At 42.3% G+C, this 22,216-nt stretch overlaps 1 protein-coding gene across 10 annotated transcripts in view; it reads left to right on the top strand.

Moving 5' to 3' along the window:
* The window catches only part of usp48 (ubiquitin specific peptidase 48), a 227,292-nt gene that overhangs the window by 105,682 nt on the left and 99,394 nt on the right, over nt 1-22,216 (top strand). For all 10 annotated transcript variants that reach the window (XR_011883341.1, XR_011883340.1, XR_011883342.1 and 7 more), the window contains 2 exons: nt 10,297-10,476; nt 14,980-15,114. Coding sequence is in view for 7 of the 10 variants with exons in the window: in XM_072245076.1 (XP_072101177.1) it covers nt 10,297-10,476; nt 14,980-15,114 (315 nt within the window). In the remaining 3 variants the exon portion in view is untranslated. The remainder of the gene's footprint in view (nt 1-10,296; nt 10,477-14,979; nt 15,115-22,216) is intronic.

Genomic DNA, 22,216 nt, shown 5'->3' with positions numbered 1-22,216 from the left:
ATTTAATAGGCAACAATGAATACCATTAGGTATACATTGCTCTTACATTATGGCAGCTTCAGTCCACCTCAGGTCAGTGTCAAACAAGCTCTAACTGAACTGAGCGATGTAGTAAACAGGCATGAAACAGCATATCCTGTTGCCTTCCCTATCATTTTGGGGGAATATAACAAGGTTGGCCTGAAAAAGTCTCTGATTACGATCAACAAATGACTTGTAGTAGAAGAGGAGCCAACACAGGGATCACTGTTACACCACCAGCAAGAGTGCTTACTGTGCTATCTCACGGCCACACTTTGGAAAGTCTGATGGCCTAGCTGTACTCTACTCTCTGAGTATAAGTAGAGACTGAAGACTGCAGCACCAGTAGTGAGGACCAAGAAGGTATGGACAAGGGAGGCGCAGGAGCACTTACAGGACTGCTTTGAATTGGTGCACTATACTGTATTAAGGGATTCATCTTCGAGTCTGAATGAATATCCCACAGCTGCCACTGTCTTCATTAAAACCTGTGTGGATGAGTGTGTGCCTATGAGAACATACAGTACATACGCAAATCAAAAGCTGTGGATGAAGCAGGAGGTTCATAGTCTGCTGAGGGTTCGATCTGTGGCATTCAAGTCTGGTGACCCAGTTCTGTACAAGAAAACCAGGAACGTCTTGCTGAGGGCAAAGAAACAATTCCGAATAAAGTTGGAGGTAGAATCAGGTGCATGTCAACTCTGACAGGGTTTGCAGGCCATGACTTAGTACAAAGCAATACCTAGCATCATGAATAGCAGTGACGCTTCACTCCCAGATGAGCTCAACACCTTTTATGCCTGCTGTGAAAGAGAGAATAAAACTATAGCACCTGGTGACCCTGTGAACTCTGTCTTGGAGGCCAACATTAGGCTGTCTTTCAAGTGGCTGAACGCTCGCAAGGCGACAGGCCCGATGGAGTACCTAGTAGGACTCTGAAAACCAGTGCCAACCAACTGGCGGGTGTGTTCAATGACATTTTCAATCTCTCATTACTACTGTCGGGAGCTCACACTTGCTTCAAAAGGGCGACAGTTATACCAGTACCCAAGAAGAGTAGAGTGAGCTGCCTGAATGTGTATCTTCTAGTAGCACTCACATCTACAGTAATAATGCTTTGAGAGGTTGTTTGTGGCTAGAATTAATTCCTGTCTCAGCAAGGGCCTGGACCCACTGCAATTTGCGTACCACCACAACAGGCCAACATTGGCTGCGATCTCATTGACTTTTCACATGGCATTGGACCAACTGGACTATACAAATACCTATATTTATTGACTACAGATCAGTATCTACCACAATCATTCCGATAGTTCTGATCGAAAAGCTCCAGAACCTGGGACTCTGTACCTTCCTCTGCAACTGGAGGAGGAGAAGATGGCGGCGCGCGCGGCCATTTCGGTGGTGATCTCTGTATCTGTCAAGTAGGGGACCATGCACAATTCTGATTTGATGGAGACGAACATGAGAGTACGCAGGAACATCCGGAAAACTTCTGGAATGCCTGCTTCGCTGCCGCTGCTACTGTGTGGTAACCGGAATCTCCAGAGCAGAAGGCCCCGAAATCCTTGGCTTTGCGTGTTTCAGTGGCCGGGGTGAGGTCGAAGCCACTCGGCAGAAGATGGCACTCAGGAGGCTGTATTGGAGAAGCTGGTTGGAAGCGCGAAGTTTTCGGACACCACAGTGTCGGCTGTGGTCGGCTGCTTCCAAGGCATCGTCAAGTTGACGGTACCTGGAGGTTTAGGGCAGGGAGTTTCTCCCTTTTGCCGCCACTGTCGGGGACTCGGGAGTCGATTGACTCGGGAACTTTTGAGACTTTATTTACCATGCCCATGGTTTGTTCTTCATCAAATTATGGTATTGCTTTGCACTGCTGTAACTGTACGTTATAATCATGGGTTCTGTCAGTGTTAGTCTTTGGTTTGTCCTGTTTTCTGTGATATCACTCCGGAGAAACATTGTATCATTTCTTATTGCACGTATGTATTTTTAAATGATAATAAGAGAGGACTGAGTGTTCTCATAATCTAATTGGATCCTCTACTTCCTAACTGATAGATCACAATCTGTGCAGACTGGAGACAACATCTCCACCTTGCTGACAGTCAACACTGGTGCACCTCAAGGATGTGTGCTGAGCCCACTGCTCTACTCTCTACACCCCATGACTGTGTGGCTAGGCACAGCTCAAATGCCATTGATAAATTTGCCAATGATGCAACTATTATTGGCAGAATTTCAGATGGTGACGGAGGTGTGTACAGCAGCGAGCTATATCAGCTAGTTGGGTGGTATTGCAGCAAGAACCTTGCACTCACTAGCAGTGAAACCAGAGAATTGATTGTGCCCTTCACACACCAGTCCTCGTAGAGGGATCAGAAGTAGAAAGAGTGAGCAATTTCAGGTTTCTGGGTGTCATTATCTCTGAGGATCCAACATATCGATGCAGCTATAAAAAAGAGACAACTGCTGCTATATTTCATTACGAGTGTGAGGAGATTTGGTATGTCCCCAGAAGCACTTACAAATTTCTACAGATGTACCGTGGAGCACATTCTAACTGGCTGAATCACCGTCTGGTATGGGGGTGGGGTGGTCAGACTGCCGTCATCTCCATCATGGACACAGACCTCCTTCGTATCCAGGACATCTTTAAGGAGTGGTGCCTCAAAAAGGTGGCATCCATCATTAAGGACCCCTATCACCCAGGACATGCCATCTTCTCATTGCTACCATCAGGGAGGAGGTACAGGAGCCTGAAGACACACACTCAACATTTTGGGAACAGCTTCTTCCCCCCTGCCATCTGATTTCTGAATGGACATTGAAGCCATGAACACCATCTCACTAATTCTTTATTTCTATTTTTGTTCTAATTATTGAATTTAACTATTTATTGAATTATTGAACTATTTTTGTTCCAATTATTGAATTTAACAGTATATATCCTGTAATTCATGTTTTTTCTATTATTATGTATTGCAATGTATTGCTGTCGCAGAGACAAATTTCACAGCATATGCAAGTGATATTAAATCTAATTCAGATTCTGATTATAAAATAGTGTTGGCTGGGAGATCAAATCCTGTAACTAGAACCAAGTTATTAACAGCATGATGTCAAAGAGAAGTTATTGCATAGAAAACTGTACATAATTCTTGTTTCAAGATTTGCATGGTTTATACTAGAAATGACAGGAAAAATTGAACGGATCTTTGGCATTTTCTTCAGAAATTTAAGCTTGAGGAATGCTGTAATTTGAAAGTGGGAAGAAGATTTGGTAGGAAAGAAGTAAAAATGCTTCTGCATACTGAATCTAAAATTTAGGAATTGTAATTCCTACAATCTAATAACACCTTCACCATTCTTGTTTCTCATGAAGTTCCTGGGTGAATAGAATAGAAATATTAAAAAGAAACAGTCAAGTGCCTGAAGGAGAAAGGAACAGAATGCTCTATTAAGTGCTATTAGATGTGGTAAGGTTGAAGGATTACAAGCATCAACCTGGATTATTTGTCAAAATGTCCTGATTCTTGGTGTATCTATGCTCCTGCCCATACAGTGAGTGAGATTTGTTTTTGCTGGTTCTGCATTATCAGCTGTATTAAGGTGTCAGAGGCATCCATTTAAGAGATAGTGCTGTATTTTGGATCGAAAACATTAAAAGTGCACACAGAAAGCAGATAATTAAAGATCGTGATACTTTGAGCTCTCGTTTCCAGAGGCACAGAAGTGCCTTTTTTTGCCAACTGGATTTTCTCCAAACAGAGGGAATAATAAGTCTCTCAGTATGGCATTTGTTTGAATGAACATCAACTGAGAAAATGAAATATTTCCCATATTTTTATGCAATTTTCCAGTGATGGAATAAAACTGAGAGAGCTGACTAAGCCAGTCAGATAGTTTTAAATAGTTTATTTATTAATGTGCTGATTTTCCTTTTCCTTTGTGCTTTTGTGTACATGCTGTAATGTAAATATTTTAACTGCCAAAAACTTACCAAAATAATTGTAATAAATTAATATGTTGGTGCTTTAACTTGTGTGGTACTTCACTAAATTATCATCCTGCAGAGATGTCAGTAGCTTCAACGGCTATCCCACTAAGACACCTATAGTTTATCAGTCATGTGTCTTTCAGGGAAACTCCTTTTGTAACTGTCTCCATGTTTAGGATAGAAATCACAGAAAACAACAGAGTACTAACACTGAAATATGAGATTGCCCTTCTATGCAAGTGTAGTAAACGTAATTTATTTGTCTGCTGAGGCTTGAGGCAAGTTAAATTCAGGCATGGCTTCCTTGGTAATCTGTGTTATCAGTGTCTGCCAGAAATTTCTTAGAGAAGAAACAGGAATAAGAGAACTTAGTGTAATTTAACACTAGACTCAAAGTGTTGTTGAAATACGAATGATGTCTATGAATTGAGTGTATAGCAAATAACCTGAAGCCCAGAAATATTCACTGAAAACATTTTACCCCTTCCTGGAAGTCCAAAATTGTGGTTAAATTCATAGCAATAACGAATTAAGAAGATTTAGTAGTTCATTTAGTTGTAGGTATGGCATTACAGTATCTTAAGATGAAATTTTTCATTTACTTTCCCTTTCAAATAATGCAACAGTGGTGTGGCCAAGCTTTCTCATTAGATAACTGCTTTAAAAATTGTTCTGTTTGTGAATCAGTGTTCCAGTTTATGTTGAAACATGGTAGCTTTTTTTAAATCTTTTCTTTGTATGAAAATAAACATCAACTATAACATTAATTGCTAAAATAATTAAATGGGCAATTAAATTAATCCCTTCTGCCTATTACACAATGTCCATATCTTTCAGTTTTCGTCACATTGATGTGCTTATCTAAATGTCTCTTAAAAGTCTGATGTTTTTGCCACTACCACCACCCGAGGCAGTGCATTCCAGGCACCCACCACTCTGTGTATATTTAAAAACAACTTGCCCCTCATATTTCCTTTGAAATTACCCCCTCACCTTAAAGGCATGCCCTCTGGTATAAACATTTCAACCCTTGGAAAAATACATTGTCTGTCTGCTCCATCAATGCCTCTAATAATCTTATGATCCTTTTTTAGGTCTCCTCTCAGCTTCTGCCACTTCAGCAAAAACAACCCAAGTTTGTCCAGCCTCTTTTTATAGCACATGCCCTCCACTAATCCAGGCAACATTCTGTGAAACTACCTCTGCGCTCTCTCCAAAGCCTTGACATAATGGACAACCAGAACTGTATGCAGTACTCCAGATGTGGCCTAACCAGAGTTTTATAAAATTGCAACATAACTTCTTGACATTCAACGTAGCTCCTCGACTGATAAAAGGAAACATTCCATAAGCCACCTTAGCCCCCCATCAACTTGTGTAATCATTTTCATGAACCTATGAACTTGGATCCCTCTACTCATTACCACTGTTAAGGGTCCTGCCCTTAACAGTGTACTGTCTCTGTACATTTGACCTATCAAGGTGCAACACTTCATATTTGGCTGGGTTAAACTTCTGTCCATATCTGCAACTGATCTATATCATTGTATTTTTGGTCAGTTTTCAACACTATCTACGACATCACCGATCTCCATATCATGTGAATACTTACTAACCCACCCATCTACCTTTTCATTCAGGTCATTTATATACATCACGAACAGCAAAGGTCCCAGCACAGATCCACGCTGAACACCACTAAACACAGGCCTCCAGCTAGAAAAAGTCCTTTTGACCACTACCCTTTGTGTTCTATGGCCAAGCCAGTTCTGATTCCAAATTCTGAATTCACAATGGATTCCATGTATCTTAATCTGCTGGATGAACTTCCCACACCTTACTACAATCCATGTAGACAGCATCCACAGCTCTCTACCTTCATCAGTCACCCTTGTCAAACAAAACAAAATTAAGTTAGTAAGACATGACTTGCCCCGCCCAAACCTATGCTGGCTCTCCCTAATTCGGCCATGGTTTTGCAAATGCTCATGAATCCTATCCCAAAGAATTCTCTCCAGTAACTTGCCTACCACTGATGTGAGTCTCACCAGCTGACAGTTTCCAGGATTATCTTTGATAATCCTCATGAATGTTGGAACAACATTAGCTATTCACCAGTCCTCAAGGACCTTTCCTGTGGCTAGAGAGCACATGAAGATATTGGTTAAGCCCCCAGCAATCTCTTCTCTTGCTTTTCAGTAAACTGGGGTATATTGAATAAGACCATGGGGACTTATCCATCTTAATGCTCTTAGAGGCCCAACGCTACCTCTGCCTTTACCTTGAAATGTCCTTGCATGTTAATGCGCTCTGCTCTGATCTTCCATGACCTTCTCCTTGGTAAATACTGATGTAAAGTACTCATTAAGGACGTCACCCACATCCTCCGCATCGAAGCAAATGTTGCCCCCTTTCCCTACCCTCTCCCCAGTTATGCTCTTGCTCTTGATGTATGTATAGAATGCCTTGGAATTCACTTTATTCCTGTTTGCCTTTCATGGTTCCTCCTGGCTTTACTAATTTCCATCTTGAGTTCTTTTATGACTTCTTTATAATCCTCAATGGTTCTGTTTGATTCTAATTTCCTGAGCTTTACATACTTTTCCTTTTTCTTTTTGACTAAATTCATCACCTCTTTCACCAACCATTGTTCTGTTACTTTGCTATCCTTGTTTTTCCTTCTGACCATAACATATCTGTCCTGTACTCTGTGCAGTTGGTCTTGTACTGTAGGTTTTTGCAAATAAAACGGTGTGAGGTGTTGTATGTTTGTTTAAGTAAAGCTGTAACAGTTCGTTTATTGTACTCCAAACACTGAATGCAAGACACTCAGTAACAGAACTTTACGTAATAAGCCGTCACACAGACCAGCCTCTTAATGAGATCCCAACTCTATGTTGGTGGCTGTGAATTGTGTATGTTTCCACTGATTACATTACCTCTCCCCAGAATTCACTAAAACCGGCATTGTCAGCCTGTCTGGAGCTCGGATGAGCCATATGGCCTGGGTTCTATGTTCCATGGGTAGAAGAACAGCAGGTACCTCTGACTCGTCCAGAGGAGTGTTGACAACACTTATGGCCATGTTGTGACAATGGGCATGTAAGCGGAATCCTCCAAATCTTGGTAGACCACTTTAAGCCAACATACTGAAATACATTCAGGTTTACTCCTCCTGTCTATGATAAAAGTCTCCTAGCTCCTTTCCAAAGTGTGGAACGGATCATCGTAAGGAGGCCTAACTGGATGTTGGTGTGTGAGATAGCAGACGAAAACAAACGAGGTCAACAGGAAACCAAGAGTGCTCTTTGCTGTGATGGGAGGTAGGAATAGGTACAAATGAATTAACTTACTGAGGAGGGTGGGATGCTGTTGAGACACAGACCAGGCCAACAGATTTTATTCAGAGCAGGAATAAAATCACCTGGCACTTGTAATCTCTGCTCATGTACTAAGTGAACTGCGGGTGACTGCAGGTCTTCTTTTGGCACTCTTATGAGCTCCAGCAGGACCCACAGTAGATGATTATGCCAACACTCATATGTCAGGGAATCCCTCAGAGCAGCCTTTAAAGAGCACATAGGCCGTTGGGCTGTAGGTGATAAGCTGGGATGTGAGGTAGTCTAACGCTGAGGTTCTGGGCCATTGTAGCCACAGGGTCTGAAATGTATTTGGGACCGTGGTCAGAAGAAGTATTAGATGGGGTACCAAGCTGAGTAACCCAAGTGCAGATGCTTGCAAATAAAATAAAATAAATAAAAATACGATGACATTCATGGATTGGAAGCTTCACTTTATTCAGTGAAAAGACAGAAGATCAATCGTCTGAAGGTAGAGGCCCAGCAAAAAAAAATCAATGACCTAATGGACAGATTGTGGGCAGCGAGAGTGCAGGAATTACAACAACTTGCTAACAGGCATGATCTGCATGGTTTCCTCTGTGCTGTAGTGTGCATCAACACTCCAATGTCCAAGGCTGCATCTCACAGAATAAAAAGGTTGGGGCGAACTTATCAAAGACATAAAGTTAGTCATTGCCCACTGCACAGATAACTTTGAAAAGATTCTGTCCATGATGTGTATGCCCTAGATACAATTTCACTGATGTGTTTGTTGCAGTCTTGTGGCCATGCCTGACTGATAAGGAGTTGAGAAGGCCATATCCCAACTTAAAATGACAAAACTTTGAGAACAGGTGGTATTCCTGCAGAAGTTCTAAACCTAGTCAGTAAAATGTTTTAAGTCACTAATACCTAATCTCATCATCTACATTTGGGAAGAAGAACCCAGAGATATCATGATTGTAAAGATGGACAGCAAACAAGTCCAACTGTGGCACTGATGGCACTACAGATGGATCTCCCAGTTGTCTCAGATAGAAGGTGATTACCTGAGCTGCTTTCAAAAGCCTCCTTTCAGTGGCCGGAATCACTGTGGATTCTATGCATTGAGGCGCAGTTAGCATGATCTTCAGGTTCACCGTGAAACCCTACATCATGACCCACAGATTGAAAGGCACTGTGATACACTGAGTGCAAAGTTCAAAATTCAAAGTAAGTTTATTATCAAAGTACATACATGTCACCATAAACCTTTTCTTGTGGGCAATCACAATAAATACAAGGAACACAATAGAATTAATGAAAGACATCCAATGGGGCGGACAACAACCGATGTACAAACAAAAACAAACTGCAAATGTGAAAAGAAAGAGAAAAAAAGTAGCTAAGGACTAACTATCAAGAATGAGATGAAGAGTCCTTGAAAGTGAGTCCGTTTCAGCGGGAACAGTGACGAGGTGAGTGAAATTATCCTTGGTTCAAGACCCTGATGGCTGAGGGGTAATAACGGTTCCGGAACCTGATGGTGTGAGTCCTGAGACTTCTGTACCTTCTTCCTGATGGCAGCAGAGAGAAGAGAACATGGTATGGGTGGTAGGAGTCTTTGATAATGGATGCTACTTTACTGCAACAGTATTCCATGTAGATGCACTCATTGGTCGGGAGGCTTACCCGTGATGGCCTGGGCCGTATCCTCTACTTTTTGTAGGATTTTCCGTTCAAGGGCATACCATACCAGGCCGTCATGCAACCAGCAAATATACTCTACACCACACATCTAAAGGAGTTTGTTCAAGTTTTAGATGACATGCCAAATCACTGCAAACTTCAAAGAAAGTAGAGGCGTTGCCGTGCTTTCTTCACAATGGCATTCACATGCTCGACTAAGGACGGATCCTCTGAAAAGATAACACCGAGGAATTTAAAGTTGCTGACCCTCTCCACTTCTGATATCCCAATGAAGACTGACTTATGGACCTTCAGTTTTTTCCTCCTAAAGTCAATAATCATCTCTTTGGTCTTGCTGACATTGAGTGAGTCATGTGGTGGCACCATTCAGCCAGATTTTCAGTCTCCTTCTTACTTACTGATTCGTCACCACCCTTGATTTGGCCAACAATAGTAGTGTCGTCAGCAATCTTAAAAATGGCATTGAAGCTGTGCCTCTCAGTCATAAGTACAAAATGAGCTGGCTGAAAAGGATGGTTCAGAGAAGATTTAGGAGGATGTTCCCAGGAATGGAGATTTAGATATGAGAAACTAGTAGCCAGGTTGGATTTTTTTTGAGGTACAGAAACGCTTTGGGGAAATTTAATCAAGTTGTACGAAACTGAGATACCTTGGTAGGGTGAATAAGAAAGGTTTGTTTTCCTCAGAATGGTGGAAGAGAAGGAATAAAGGCATGTGAAAAATATTTTTATTCAGTCTATCGGGTGTTAGGAACTTGCTGCCCAAAAAAGTAAGGCTGAAATTTTTCACATATTTACAAAAGAAACCTGAATCAGTCCTCCTTCTGGCATAAATACAAAGCTATGTAATAAGAGTAAGGAAGTGGGATGAGTTTCAGTTGCTCCTTCTTTGCCAATATCGGCACAAAGGAATGCCACCTGTGTCTTAAGTTTCTGTAATTCTTTTTGTATATGAAGCAGATTACTGAATCACAGATACAATTATTTAATATCAGCATCATGATTTTCTTTCTAACTCGAGGGAAAAAAACAACATTTTTTTCACTCTCTGTTTAGAATATTTTGTAACATTTGTTACCAAGGGCTGGATATAAGGTTATACATGAATATTCTTTGTTTTTTCAAAAATTAATGGTAGATTATTTCCATTGGAGAATTGTTAAAAGTCTTATGACTGGTGTTAGAATTGTTGCCACTGACATATTGTGCACTGAAAAAATTGCCTTTTTCTGTTTTTCTTACCTGCTAGATATTGGCTGTGTTTATGAGTTAAGTGCAGTGCTGATCCACAGAGGGGTGAGTGCATATTCCGGCCATTACATTGCACACGTACGAGATGACAGGACTGGCGACTGGTATAAATTTAATGATGAGGAGATTGAGAAAATGGAAGGAAAGAAGCTGCAGTTGGGAATAGAGGAAGATCTTGGTGAGCAACCAAAGACTTGCTATTGGGATGAGTTCAGAAGTTTTACAAATAATTTTTTGTAGAATGAGTGTGCTGTGCTGCATGTTTGGTCCTTAGTTGTCAGGGCTACACACTGTTTTAGCTCGGTGGTAAGTTATGCAATTTGTTTATTTGTCTCTTCCAATGCAGCTCTGATATTGTGCAGTCAAATGCCCACGGCTGAGATGGGAAGCTCTGCATGCAGAGGATTCTGACAACGAAATCATGCCATGCCATAGTCTTGGCACATTGGACCCTGTGCTGATCAAAATATTCCACTGCATCTTAAGCTTAAACTCTTGCACAAGTTAAATAGTTATTTATTTGGTCATTGGTATTTAATTAGTGTAGTGGTTTATAGATACCATTGATGGACAAGCCTATCTGAAAATTACTCATTAAGTGTAGGCTGTTTAAATCAAAGCTTAGTAACTGATGTACCAACCATATGTGTTGAAATAAAAGTATGCTACTGATAGCTGCTTTGCTGCAACATTAATTTTAAGAAAAAACTTTGATTTTTTTTCTTTCCCTTTTAACTTATCATCTTGCAAATTATGTACTTTCCATGCAAAGTGATTGGAAAGATCACTTGGTTGCAGACATTTTTGTAGATACGTACAAACCAAAAACAGGCCTTGCGGCCCACCTAATCCTCACCAGCCATCAGACACCCATTTACATTAATCCCAATTTATTCTCCCCATGTTCCCATCAACTCACTTCAGATTCTCCTCCACATGAGGCCAATTTTCAGTGGACAGTTGACTTGCATACCTGTATAAGATATAGGAGTAGAATTAAGACATTCAGCTCATTGAGTCTGTTGTGCTATTCCATCATGGCTGATTTGTTATCCCTATGAACCCCATTCTACTGCCTTCTCTCTGTAACCTTTGATGCCTTGACTAATCAAGAAACTATCAACCTCTGCTTTAAATATACTCAATTCACTACCATTTGGCTAAAGAAATTCCTCTTCATCTCTATTCTAAATAGGTTTCTCTCTGTTCTAAGGCTGTTCTCAGGTCCTAAACTCACCCACTTTGGAAACATCCCCCCCCCCCCACATCCACTTGATCTAGGCCTTTTCCATATTCGATAGATTTCAGTGAGATTCCCCCTCACTTTACTAAACTCCAGCGAGTACAGGCGAGAGCCATGAAATGTTCCTCACCCATTAACCCTTTCATTCCCGGTATTATTCTTGTGAACCGTTCCTCACCCATTAACCCTTTCATTCCCAGTATTATTCTTGTGAACCACCTCTTTATCTCTGTAACGCGATCTGACCAATGTCTTATAAAGCCTCAGCATTACATAGTTTTTTATATTCGCTGTGTTTTAAATCGCTGTGTTTTTTGAATTCACTCCGTTTAGAAACTAGTCAGTGACTTTCTTCCTTCTGCAAAGTGCAGGACCATACATTTCCCTGCACTGTATTCCATCTTTGTACATTCTGTTACTCTGCCTAAGTCTTCTGCAGGCTCCCGGCTTCCTCAACACTGTCTGCCCCTCTTCCTACCTTAGCGTCATCCGCAAACTTGGCCACAAAGTTTTGGATTGTGTGAGGAAACTACAGAATCTTGAGGAAATCCACACAGTCACAGGGGTATTTGCAAACTCCATGTGGATCACACCAGAGATTAAGATTGAATTTGAGTCACTGGGGCTGTGATTTAGTGCCCTTTTGCTGTCCTCGACTTGTTTATATGCTTTTTCTATTGGCACTGGTTAATAATTCCTCAGTGGGAGCTGTGTGGAGTGTCATGGAATGGCTGTTCTTTTCCATTTTCTTCTCTAGTTTGCAGTGATGGCGGTCCTGCTCTCTACCTTTTCAGCTCAACGTTGGATGATGTCAGGAATCATTTGCACAAATCTGAGAAAGTGAGGAGGATATGGATCTTGAAACTGAGCGTGGACTAATATGGTTGTGAACCACCTGATAACATTCAGAGTATAGTCATAGTCATAGTCATACTTTATTGATCCCAGGAGGAAATTGGTTTTTCGTTACAGTTGCGCCATAAATAATAAATAGTCATAGAACCATAAATAGTTAAATATTAATATGTAAATTATGCCAGTAAGTTATGAAATAATAGTCATAGAACTATAAATAGTTAAATAGTAATATGTAAATTATGCCAGTAAGTTATGAAATAAGTCCAGGACCAGCCTGTTGGCTCAGGGTATCTGACCCTCCAAGGGAGGAGTTGTAAAGTTTGATGGCCACAGGCAGGAATGACTTCCTATGACGCTCTGTGCTGCATCTTGGAGGAATGAGTCTCTGGCTGAATGTACTCCTGTGCCCACCCAGTACATTATGTAGTGGATGTGAGACATTGACCAAGATGGCATGCAACTTAGGCGGCATCCTCTTTTCAGACACCACCGTGAGAGAGTCCAGTTCCATCCCCACAACATCACTGGCCTTACGAATCAGTTTGTTGATTCTGTTGGTGTCTGCTACCCTCAGCCTGCTGCCCCAGCAGACAACAGCAAGCATGATAGCACTGGCCACCACAGACTCGTAGAACATCCTCAGCATCGTCCGGCAGATGTTAAAGGACCTCAGTCTCCTCAGGAAGTAGAGATGGCTCTGACCCTTCTTGTAGACAGCCTCAGTGTTCTTTGACCAGTCCAGTTTATTGTCAATTCGTATCCCCGTGTATTTGTAATCCTCCACTATGTCCACACTGATCCCCTGGATGGAAACAGGGTCACTGGTACCTTAGCTCTCCTTTGGTCTACCACTAGCTCCTTAGTCTTTTTCACATAAGCTGCAGATAATTCTGCTCACACCATGTGACAAAGTTTCCTACAGTAGCTCTGTACTCAACCTCATCTCCCTTGCTGATGCATCCAACTATGGCAGAGTCATCCGAAAACTTCTGAAGATGACAAGACTCTGTACAGTAGTTGAAGTCCGATGTGTAAATGGTGAAGAGAAAGGGAGACAAGACAGTCCCCTGTGGAGCCCCAGTGCTGCTGATCACTCTGTCGGACACACAGTGTTGCAAGCACACGTACTGTGGTCTGCCAGTCAGGTAATCAAGAATCCATGACACCAGGGAAGCATCCACCTGCATCGCTGTCAGCTTCTTCCCCAGCAGAGCAGGGTGGATGGTGTTGAACGCACTGGAGAAGTCAAAAAACATGACCCTCACAGTGCTTGCTGGCTTGTCCAGGTGAGTGTAGACACGGTTCAGCAGGTAGACAATGGCATCCTCAACTCCTAGTCGGGGCTGGTAGGCGAACTGGAGGGGATCTAAGTGTGGCCTGACCATAGGCTGGAGCAGCTCCAGAACAAGTCTCTCCAGGGTCTTCATGATGTGGGAAGTCATTGAGGCCACTGGGGCGCGGCGTCTTCAGCACAGGGACGAGGCAGGACGTTTTCCACAGTCCAGGAACCCTCCGGAGCCTCAGGCTCAGGTTGAATACATGGCGAAGTACTCCATGTAGCTGAGGGGCACAGGCTTTGAGCACCCTGGTACTGACACCATCCGGTCCTGCAGCCTTGCTTGGGTTGAGACGTTTCAGCTGTCTTCTCACCTGTTCAGCCGTGAAGCCCACCGTGGTAGTTTTGTGTGGGGGAGGGGTATAGTCATGAAAGTAGGGTGGGGGACTGTGAGGAGGGTTAGGAGGGGAGAGTGGAACATGTGTTGATTGGGGGCCGACAACAGATGGCTCATGTGGGGGATGGGCAGGGGTCACAATGTCAAATCTGTTAACAGGTTAAGTTCGTTGGCCTTGTCCACACTTCCCTCAGCTCCTCTGTTGCTAGTTTGCCAGAACCCAGTGATGGTCCTCATACCCCTCCAGACCTCTCTCATGTTGTTCTGCTGGAGTTTCCACTCAGGCTTCCTCCTGTACCTGTCTTTAGCCTCCCTGAGGAATCAGATTGGAGATTTAGGAATTGAGTTTAGTTGGAGTCAAGAACTCTAGCTTTAAATCGTATCGATGCCATGTTGAAATAAAATTTGATCCATCCTGGACTTGATACTGATCAAACACTAAATAGTACATAGTAGTAGCAGCATGGTGGTGCAGTACAATTAAGTATCATCAGTAAACATGGGGAACCTAACATTGTTTCAACTGATATTACCTTAGGGCAGCACATAGATCATTTGTTAGAATTTGTGATATGTTTACAAGTCTCATATTCAAAAGTACTGCATTTGGATTGGGGTCTCTGGAACCATATTTCAAATCAATTATATGACATGCTGTCTTCAAATCAACTTATTTGGAAGGATTGTGTTCAACATTTGCAGTTTAAAATGCCTTTTTAGAATATTTCATCTCACAAAGTAATACAAGTATATCTGCTTCCTTTGCAATAAAATTTAAGAGTGATAGTTAAAAATAATTATATTATCCGGTAGAACGCTGTAGCTCTCAATTAAAGGTGGATTTTCTTGCACATTTCATTTCTCCCTTTGGTACAAACATTGAGGTTTAATGTTGCTCTTATTGTAGCAGAGCCTTCGAAATCACAGGCACGCAAACCTAAATGTGTTAAAGGTGTCCACTGTTCAAGAAACGCTTACATGTTGGTGTACAGACGGAAGGTGGAAGTATGCAATGAAAAGGAAATAAGTGTTCAACTCCCATGTAAGTATCTATGTCCCTATCAATGTTTTTCTCTTATGTTTGATGCAATTTAACATTGGTAACAATGTTGATCTAAGATTGCATTAAGGCTGTAGATTTATTTTAGTTCATGTATTTATAATTGCACAGTTAGAGCAGAAGGCATAGCAAGTAGCATAGTTGAATGCTCCTCTTGTGGGATGTGGGATGTGGGAAGGCAGGGAGACCTCCGGGGTCTCTGATGACTTCACCTGCTAAAAGTGCATCCAGCTGCAGCTTTGAATACTCCGCATTAAGGAGCTGGAGCTGGAATTGGATGAACTCCAGATTATTCGGGAGTCTGAAGAAGTGATAGACAGCGAATATAGAGAGGTAGTTGCACCCAAGGTGCAGGACATAGGATGACAGTCAGGATGAAAGAGGTTAAACAGCTAGTGCAGAGTACCCCTGTGGCCAGCACCCTCAACAACAGGCAACTTGTGGGAGTGGGGGAATAACCTAGCAGAGGGAAGTCACAGCAATCTGGCAGTGTGGCTCTCAGTCTGACAATGTGGCTCAGAAGGGAAGGAGGAGAGGAGGTGAGCTGTTGTAATAGGGGATTGTAAGTGAGGGGAATAGGATGTTTGATGGACGAGAAGGATATTCTTCAATCAGTGGCATATGTTGTGACATTTGTTGACTTTGCAACAGCAGTACAATGCAGTAAATACTAATAGAGGAAAAAACTGAATTACAGTAAATATATATTCATGGGTTCAATGTCCATTCCGAAATCAGACTGCAGATGCGAAGAAACTGTGCACACCTCTGTACCTTCTTCCTGGTGGTGACAATGAGAACAAGGCATGACCAGGTGATGGGAGGTTCTTAATGATGAACGCTGTCTTTTTGAGGCATTCCTCCTTGAAAATGTCTTGGGACAGAGTCTGGTGCCCATGATGGAGCTGACTAAGTTACAACTCTCTGCAGCTAATTTTGATCCTGTGCAGTAGCCCCTTACTCCCCAACCCAAACGGTGATGCAGTCAGTTAGGATGCTATCTGCAGTACATCTGTAGAAATTTGCATGTCTTTGCTGATGTACCATATCTCCATAAGACATAGGAGCAGAATTAGGCCATTCAGCCATCGCGTCCGCGCTGCCATTTCATCATGGCTGATCCCGGATCCTATTCAATCCCATACACCTGCCCTTTCACCATATCCCGTGATGCCCCAACCAATGAGGAAACTTTCAACTTCCGCTTTGAATATACTCACAGACTTGGCCTCTACCGCAGTTTGTGGCAGAGATTTCCACAGATTCACCACTTCTTGACTAAATATTTTCCTCTCTACTTCTGTTCATCAATTTTGAAGCTCTGCCCTCCAGTTCTGGGTATACCCACGAGAGGAAACATCCTCTCCACATTCACTTTATCTGGTCCTTTCAATGTTCAGTAGGTCTCAATGGGATTACCACACATTCTTCTCAATTCCAGTAAGTACAGGCCCGAAGCTGCCAAACACTCCTCATATGTTAGCTCCTTCATTCCTGGCATCATCCTCGTGAACGTCCACTGGACTTTCTCTAATGACAACACGTCCTTTGTGGGATATGGGGCCCAAATATTATTGCCGATACTCCATGTGTGGCCTGACTAGTGTCTTATAAAGCCTCAGAATTATCTCCTTACTTTTATATTCTATTCCCCTTGAAATGAATGTCAACATTGCATTTGCCTTCTTTACCACAGACTCAGTCTGTGAATTAACCACCTGGTAGTTTTGCACGAGACTCTTACAGCCCTTTGCAACTCTAATGTTTGAATTTTTTTCCCGTTTTAGTTAAAAGTGTGCACTATTGTTCCTTTTACCAAAATAAATTATCGTGCATTTCCCAGCACTGTATTCCATCTACCACTTTTTTGCCCATTCTTCCAATTTGTCTGAGTCCTGATGCAATCGCATTACTTTCTCAGCACTAACTACCCCTCCACCTATCAGAAACAGAATCAGATTTATTATCACCGGCAGCAGTTCAATGCAATATATAATATAGAAGAGAAAAATAAATAAATAATATAAATAAGTAAGTAAATTAGTTACTGTATATGTATATTGAATAGATCAAAAAATGTGCAAAAAACAGAAATACTGTATATTAAAAAAGTGAGGTAGTGTCCAAGGGTTCAATGTCCATTTAGGAATCGGATGGCAGAAGAGAAGAAGCTGTTCCTGAATTGCTGAGTGTGTGCCTTCAGACTTCTGTACCTCCTACTTGATGGTAACAGTGAAAAAAGAACAGGGCATGCCTTGGGTGTTGGAGGTCCTTAATAATGGACGCTGCCTTTCTGAGACACCACTCCCTGAAGGTGTCCTGGGTACTTTGTAGGCTAGTACCCAAGATGGAGCTGACTAGATTTACAGCCCTCTGCAGCTTCTTTTGGTCCTGTGCAGCAGCCCCCCCCCCGCCACCCTGCCCCATACCAGACAGTGATGCAGCCTGTCAGAACATTCTCCAAAGTACATCTGCAGAAGTTTTTGAGTGTATTTGTTGACGTGCCAAATCTCTTCAAACTCCTTATGAAGTATAGCTACTGTCTTGCCTTTTGTATAACTAGATCAATATGTTGGGACCAGGTTAGATCCTCAGAGATCTTGACACCCAGGAACTTGAAACTGCTCTCTCTCTTCACTTCTGATCCCTCTGAGGATTGGTATGTGTTCCTTTGTCTTACCCTTACGGAAGTCCACAATCATCTCTTTTATCTTACTGACATTGAGTGCCAGGTTGTTGCTGTGACACCACTCCACTGGTTGCATATCTCACTCCTGTACACCCTCTCGTCACCATTTGGGATTCTACCAGCAATGGTTGTATCATCAGCAAATTTGTAGATGTTATTTGAGCTATTTGGAGTATTCTGTGCAGTTCTGGTCACCCAACTGTAGGAAGGATATCAGTACGATTGAAAGAGTGCAGAGAAGATTTACTAGGATGTTGCCGGGTCTTTAGGAGTTGAGTTACAGGGAAAGATTGACTTTATTCCTTGGAGCGTAGAAGAATGAGGGGAGATTTGATAGAGGTGTACAAAATTATGAGGGGTATAGACCGAGTAAATGTGAACAGACTCTTTCCACTTAGATTAGGAGAGATAAATACGAGAGGACATGGCTTTGAAGTGAAAGGGGAAAGGTTTGGGGGAACATAGGGGAATTTCTTCACTCAGAGAGTGGTGGGAGTGTTTAGCGAGCTGCCATCTGACGTAAATGACGGCTTGCTCTTAAGTTTTAAGAATAAATTGGACAGGTACATGGATGGGAGAGGTCTGGAGGGTTATGGACTGGATGCAGGTCAATGGGGCTAGCAGAATAATGTTTTGGCACAGACTAGAAGGGCCGAATGACCTGTTTTCTGTGCTGTAGTGTTCTATGGTTCATGAACAAGCACTCCCAAGTCCCTCTGCAAAACAGCATGCTGCAATCTTTCACCATTTAAATAATAATCTGTTCTTCTATTAGTCCTTCCAAAGTAGATGATCTTGCAGTTACCAACATTGTATTCCACCTGCCAGACCTTGGCCCACCCTCTCAACCTATCTGTATCTCTCTGCAGATTCTCCACATCCTCTGTACAATTTGCTTTTCCACTCAGTTTAGTGTCATCAGCAAATTTTGCTGCGCTACACTCAGCCCCCTCTTCCAAATGATCAATGTAAATGGTAAATAGCTGCGGGCCCAGCACCGACCCCTGTGGCACCCCACTCACCACTGACTGCCAACCGGAGAAACACCCATTTATACCAACTCTCTGCCTTCTATTGGTTAACCAATCCACTATCCATGCCAGTACACTTCCTCTGACTCCATGCATCCGTATCTTATTTATAAATTTCTTGTGCGGCATCTAATCGAATGCCTTCTGGAAATCCAAGTATACAACATCCACCTGTTCCTCTCTATCCTCTGTACTCATTATGTCCTCAAAGAGCTCCAGTAAGTTTGTCAAACAGGACCTGCCTTTTCTGAATCCAAGCTGCGTCTGTCTAATGGAACCACTCCTTTCTAAATGTTTCGCTATTTCTTCATTAATGACTGCTTCAAGCATTTTCCCGACTACAGACGTTAAGCTAACTGGCCTATAGTTGCCTGTCTTTTGACTACATCCTTTTTTAAAAAATGGCATGACATTTGCTGTCTTCCAATCTGCCGGGACCTGCCCAGAGTCTAGAGAGTTTTGATAAATGATTACCAATGTGTCTGCTATAACCTCTGCCAATTCCCTGGGATGCATCCCATCAGGACCAGGGGACTTCTCTACCTTCAGGCCCTCTAGTTTGCTCATCACTATCTCTTCAGTGCCAGTGATTTTATTGAGGTCCTCACCTCCCATTTCGTACATAATATCCTTCTTTGGCATATTAGACGTGTCCTCCACCGTGAAGACCGACACAAAATAGTCTTTCAGTGCCTCAGCCATTTTCTTAGCACCCAATATCAATTTCCCCTTCTTGTCTTCCAAGGGACCTACATTGACTTTAGCCACCCTCTTCCACTTTATATATTTATAAAAACTTTTGCTACCCGGTTTTATATTTTGTGCTAATTTACTTTCATACTCTATCTTCCCTTTCCTTATTTCTTGTTTAGTTTTTCTCAGTGGCTTTTTAAAGTTTTCCCAATCCTCCAGTCTCACACTACTCTTTGCGACTTTGTATACATGAGCTTTTAATTTGATATTACCTTTTATTTCCTTAGTTATCCAAGGCTGGCTCTCCCCACACTTACTGTCTTTACTTTTGACTGGAATATGATTTTGTTGACCACTGTGAAAAATCTCGTTGAAAGTATTCCACTGTTCCTCAACTGTCCTACCAAATAGCCTGTGCTCCCAATCCACATCAGCCAACTCCTCCCTTATCCCATTGTACTCTCCCTTGTTCAAGCATAATACACTAGTTTTTGATCTCACTATTTCATCCACCATCTGAATGCGAAATTCAGTCATACTATGATCACTCTTTCCAAGAGGATCCCTGTCTACAAGATCGTTGATCTTACCTGTTTCATTGCACAGGACTAGATCTAAGATTGTATTTTCCCTTGTAAGTTCACTAACATGTTGCTCAAGAAAGCCATCACGGATGCATTCTATGAAGTCCTCCTCAAGACTTCCTTGACCAACCTGATTCACCCAGTCTATGTGAAAGTTAAAATCCCCCAAAACAGCTGCCGTTCCGTTCTTACAAGCCTCAGTTAATCACCTCTGCCATTGAAATATTTTTACTAGGTGGCCTATAGACCACACCCACCAGTGATTTTTTTTCTCTTTATTATTCTTAATCTCTATCCAGATGGACTCAACATTCTGCTCTGTAGATCTTATATCGTCTCTCACAATCGCCCTGATCTCATCCCTAATCAAGAGTGCCACCCCACCTCCGCTGCCTTCGTGCCTATCTTTATGTATTACCTGATACCATTGGATATTTAATTCCCAGTCATCTCCACCTTGCAACCAGGTTTCTGTAATGGCCACTAAATCATATGCCTTGTTACAGGTTTCCCCCGCCATCGGAAGGTAGAGCGTCCCTCTGAAACGGTTCGTAAGCCGGAATGTCGTAAAGCGAAGAAGCAATTACCGTTAATTTATATGGAAAAAATTTGTGAGCATTTGCAGACCCAAAAATAACCTACCAAATCATGCCAAATAACACATAAAACCTAAAGTAACAGTAACATATAGTAAAAGCAGGAATTATATGATAAATACACAGCCTATATAAAGTAGAAATACTTCTCTACAACCATTGTCTGCACTGTCCACCATAGAGAAATTCTCACGCAAGCGCTCTCAGCAGAAACACGGCACAAGCGCTCTCGGCAAAAGCACTCTCTCCAGTAACCTTTAAGCTATGAAGCTGCCAAGTCATACCAAATACAGGTTTCCCTCGCCATCCGAAGGTAGAGCGTTCCTATGAAACGGTTCATAAGCCGGAAGGTCATAAAGCGAAGAAGTAATTAACATTTATTTATATGGGAAAAATTGGTGAGCGTTCGCAGTCCCAAAAATAACCTACCAAATCATGCCAAATAACACATAAAACCTAAAGTAACAGTAACGTACAGTAAAAGCAGGAATGATATGATAAATACACAGCCTATATAAAGTAGAAATATTTCTCCACAATCATTGCCTGCACTGTTCTCTGCAGCAAAAATCTCACGCAAGCACTCTGGGCAGAAAATCTCATGCAACCGCTCTGGGATGAAAATCTCTCTCCAGTAACCTTTAAGCTGTGAAGCTGCCAAATCATACCAAATAACGCATAAAAATACACAGCCGATATAAAGTAGAAATAATGTATGAACAGTGTAGTATCACTTACTGGAATTGGGAAGTCAGCACCGAGCACACTGATGATGGTGTGTTAGGCTGAGTCGTCAGAGGTTGGGGTGGTGCAGTGGCCCCCACCCTCTGGGCTGCCGACCGATACTGATCTGTGAAGAATGCAGTGGTAGCCGGGATGCACCCAGCATATCTTTACGAAAAAGCCGAAATAAACAAGCTAATTAAATAGGTGCCGCCTGGCACGTAAATGTCGGCCCAGATCAGAGGCGACGCAATGGGCAATGGCCTCTGATCTGGGCTGACATTTACATGCTGGGTGGCACCTGATTAATTAGCTTGTTTATTTTGGCTTTTTTTCTTAAAGATGTGCTGGGTGCCTCCCGGCTACCGCTACATTCTTCGCGAGTCGGTATCTGTCCGCGGCCCGGGGGTTGGGGTGGTGTCTGTTTCCATCAGGCAGGCAGGTCATCTTCTATGTCTGCCTGCCTCGATGTTGAAGGTCGAGGTTTGTCGTCTGCTGTGGCTGATGTGGAAGGCTTGCTTGACTGCTTAGCCTTGCGCATTTTTCTATCATACGGTTCTTTGTAAGGACTCAAACCATCTTGCAAATATGCCCTAAACCGACGTACCCTTTCAAAATTAAAGTCGTACTTTTCTGTAATAATTGCAGCGAAAATCCCACGCAGATGCTTCATGTTCAGTTCCTGGACGACTTCACTTTTAGTCCGTTTGCTACTGTATTTGGTTTCGATTGTTATCCTTTCCTCTTCCAATTACATCAGCTCTTCAT

The sequence above is a fragment of the Mobula birostris genome, chromosome 27 (genome assembly GCF_030028105.1).
Source record: "Mobula birostris isolate sMobBir1 chromosome 27, sMobBir1.hap1, whole genome shotgun sequence".
Classification (NCBI taxonomy): Eukaryota; Metazoa; Chordata; class Chondrichthyes; order Myliobatiformes; family Myliobatidae; genus Mobula; species Mobula birostris.
This window is presented reverse-complemented; position numbering and strand designations above follow the sequence as displayed.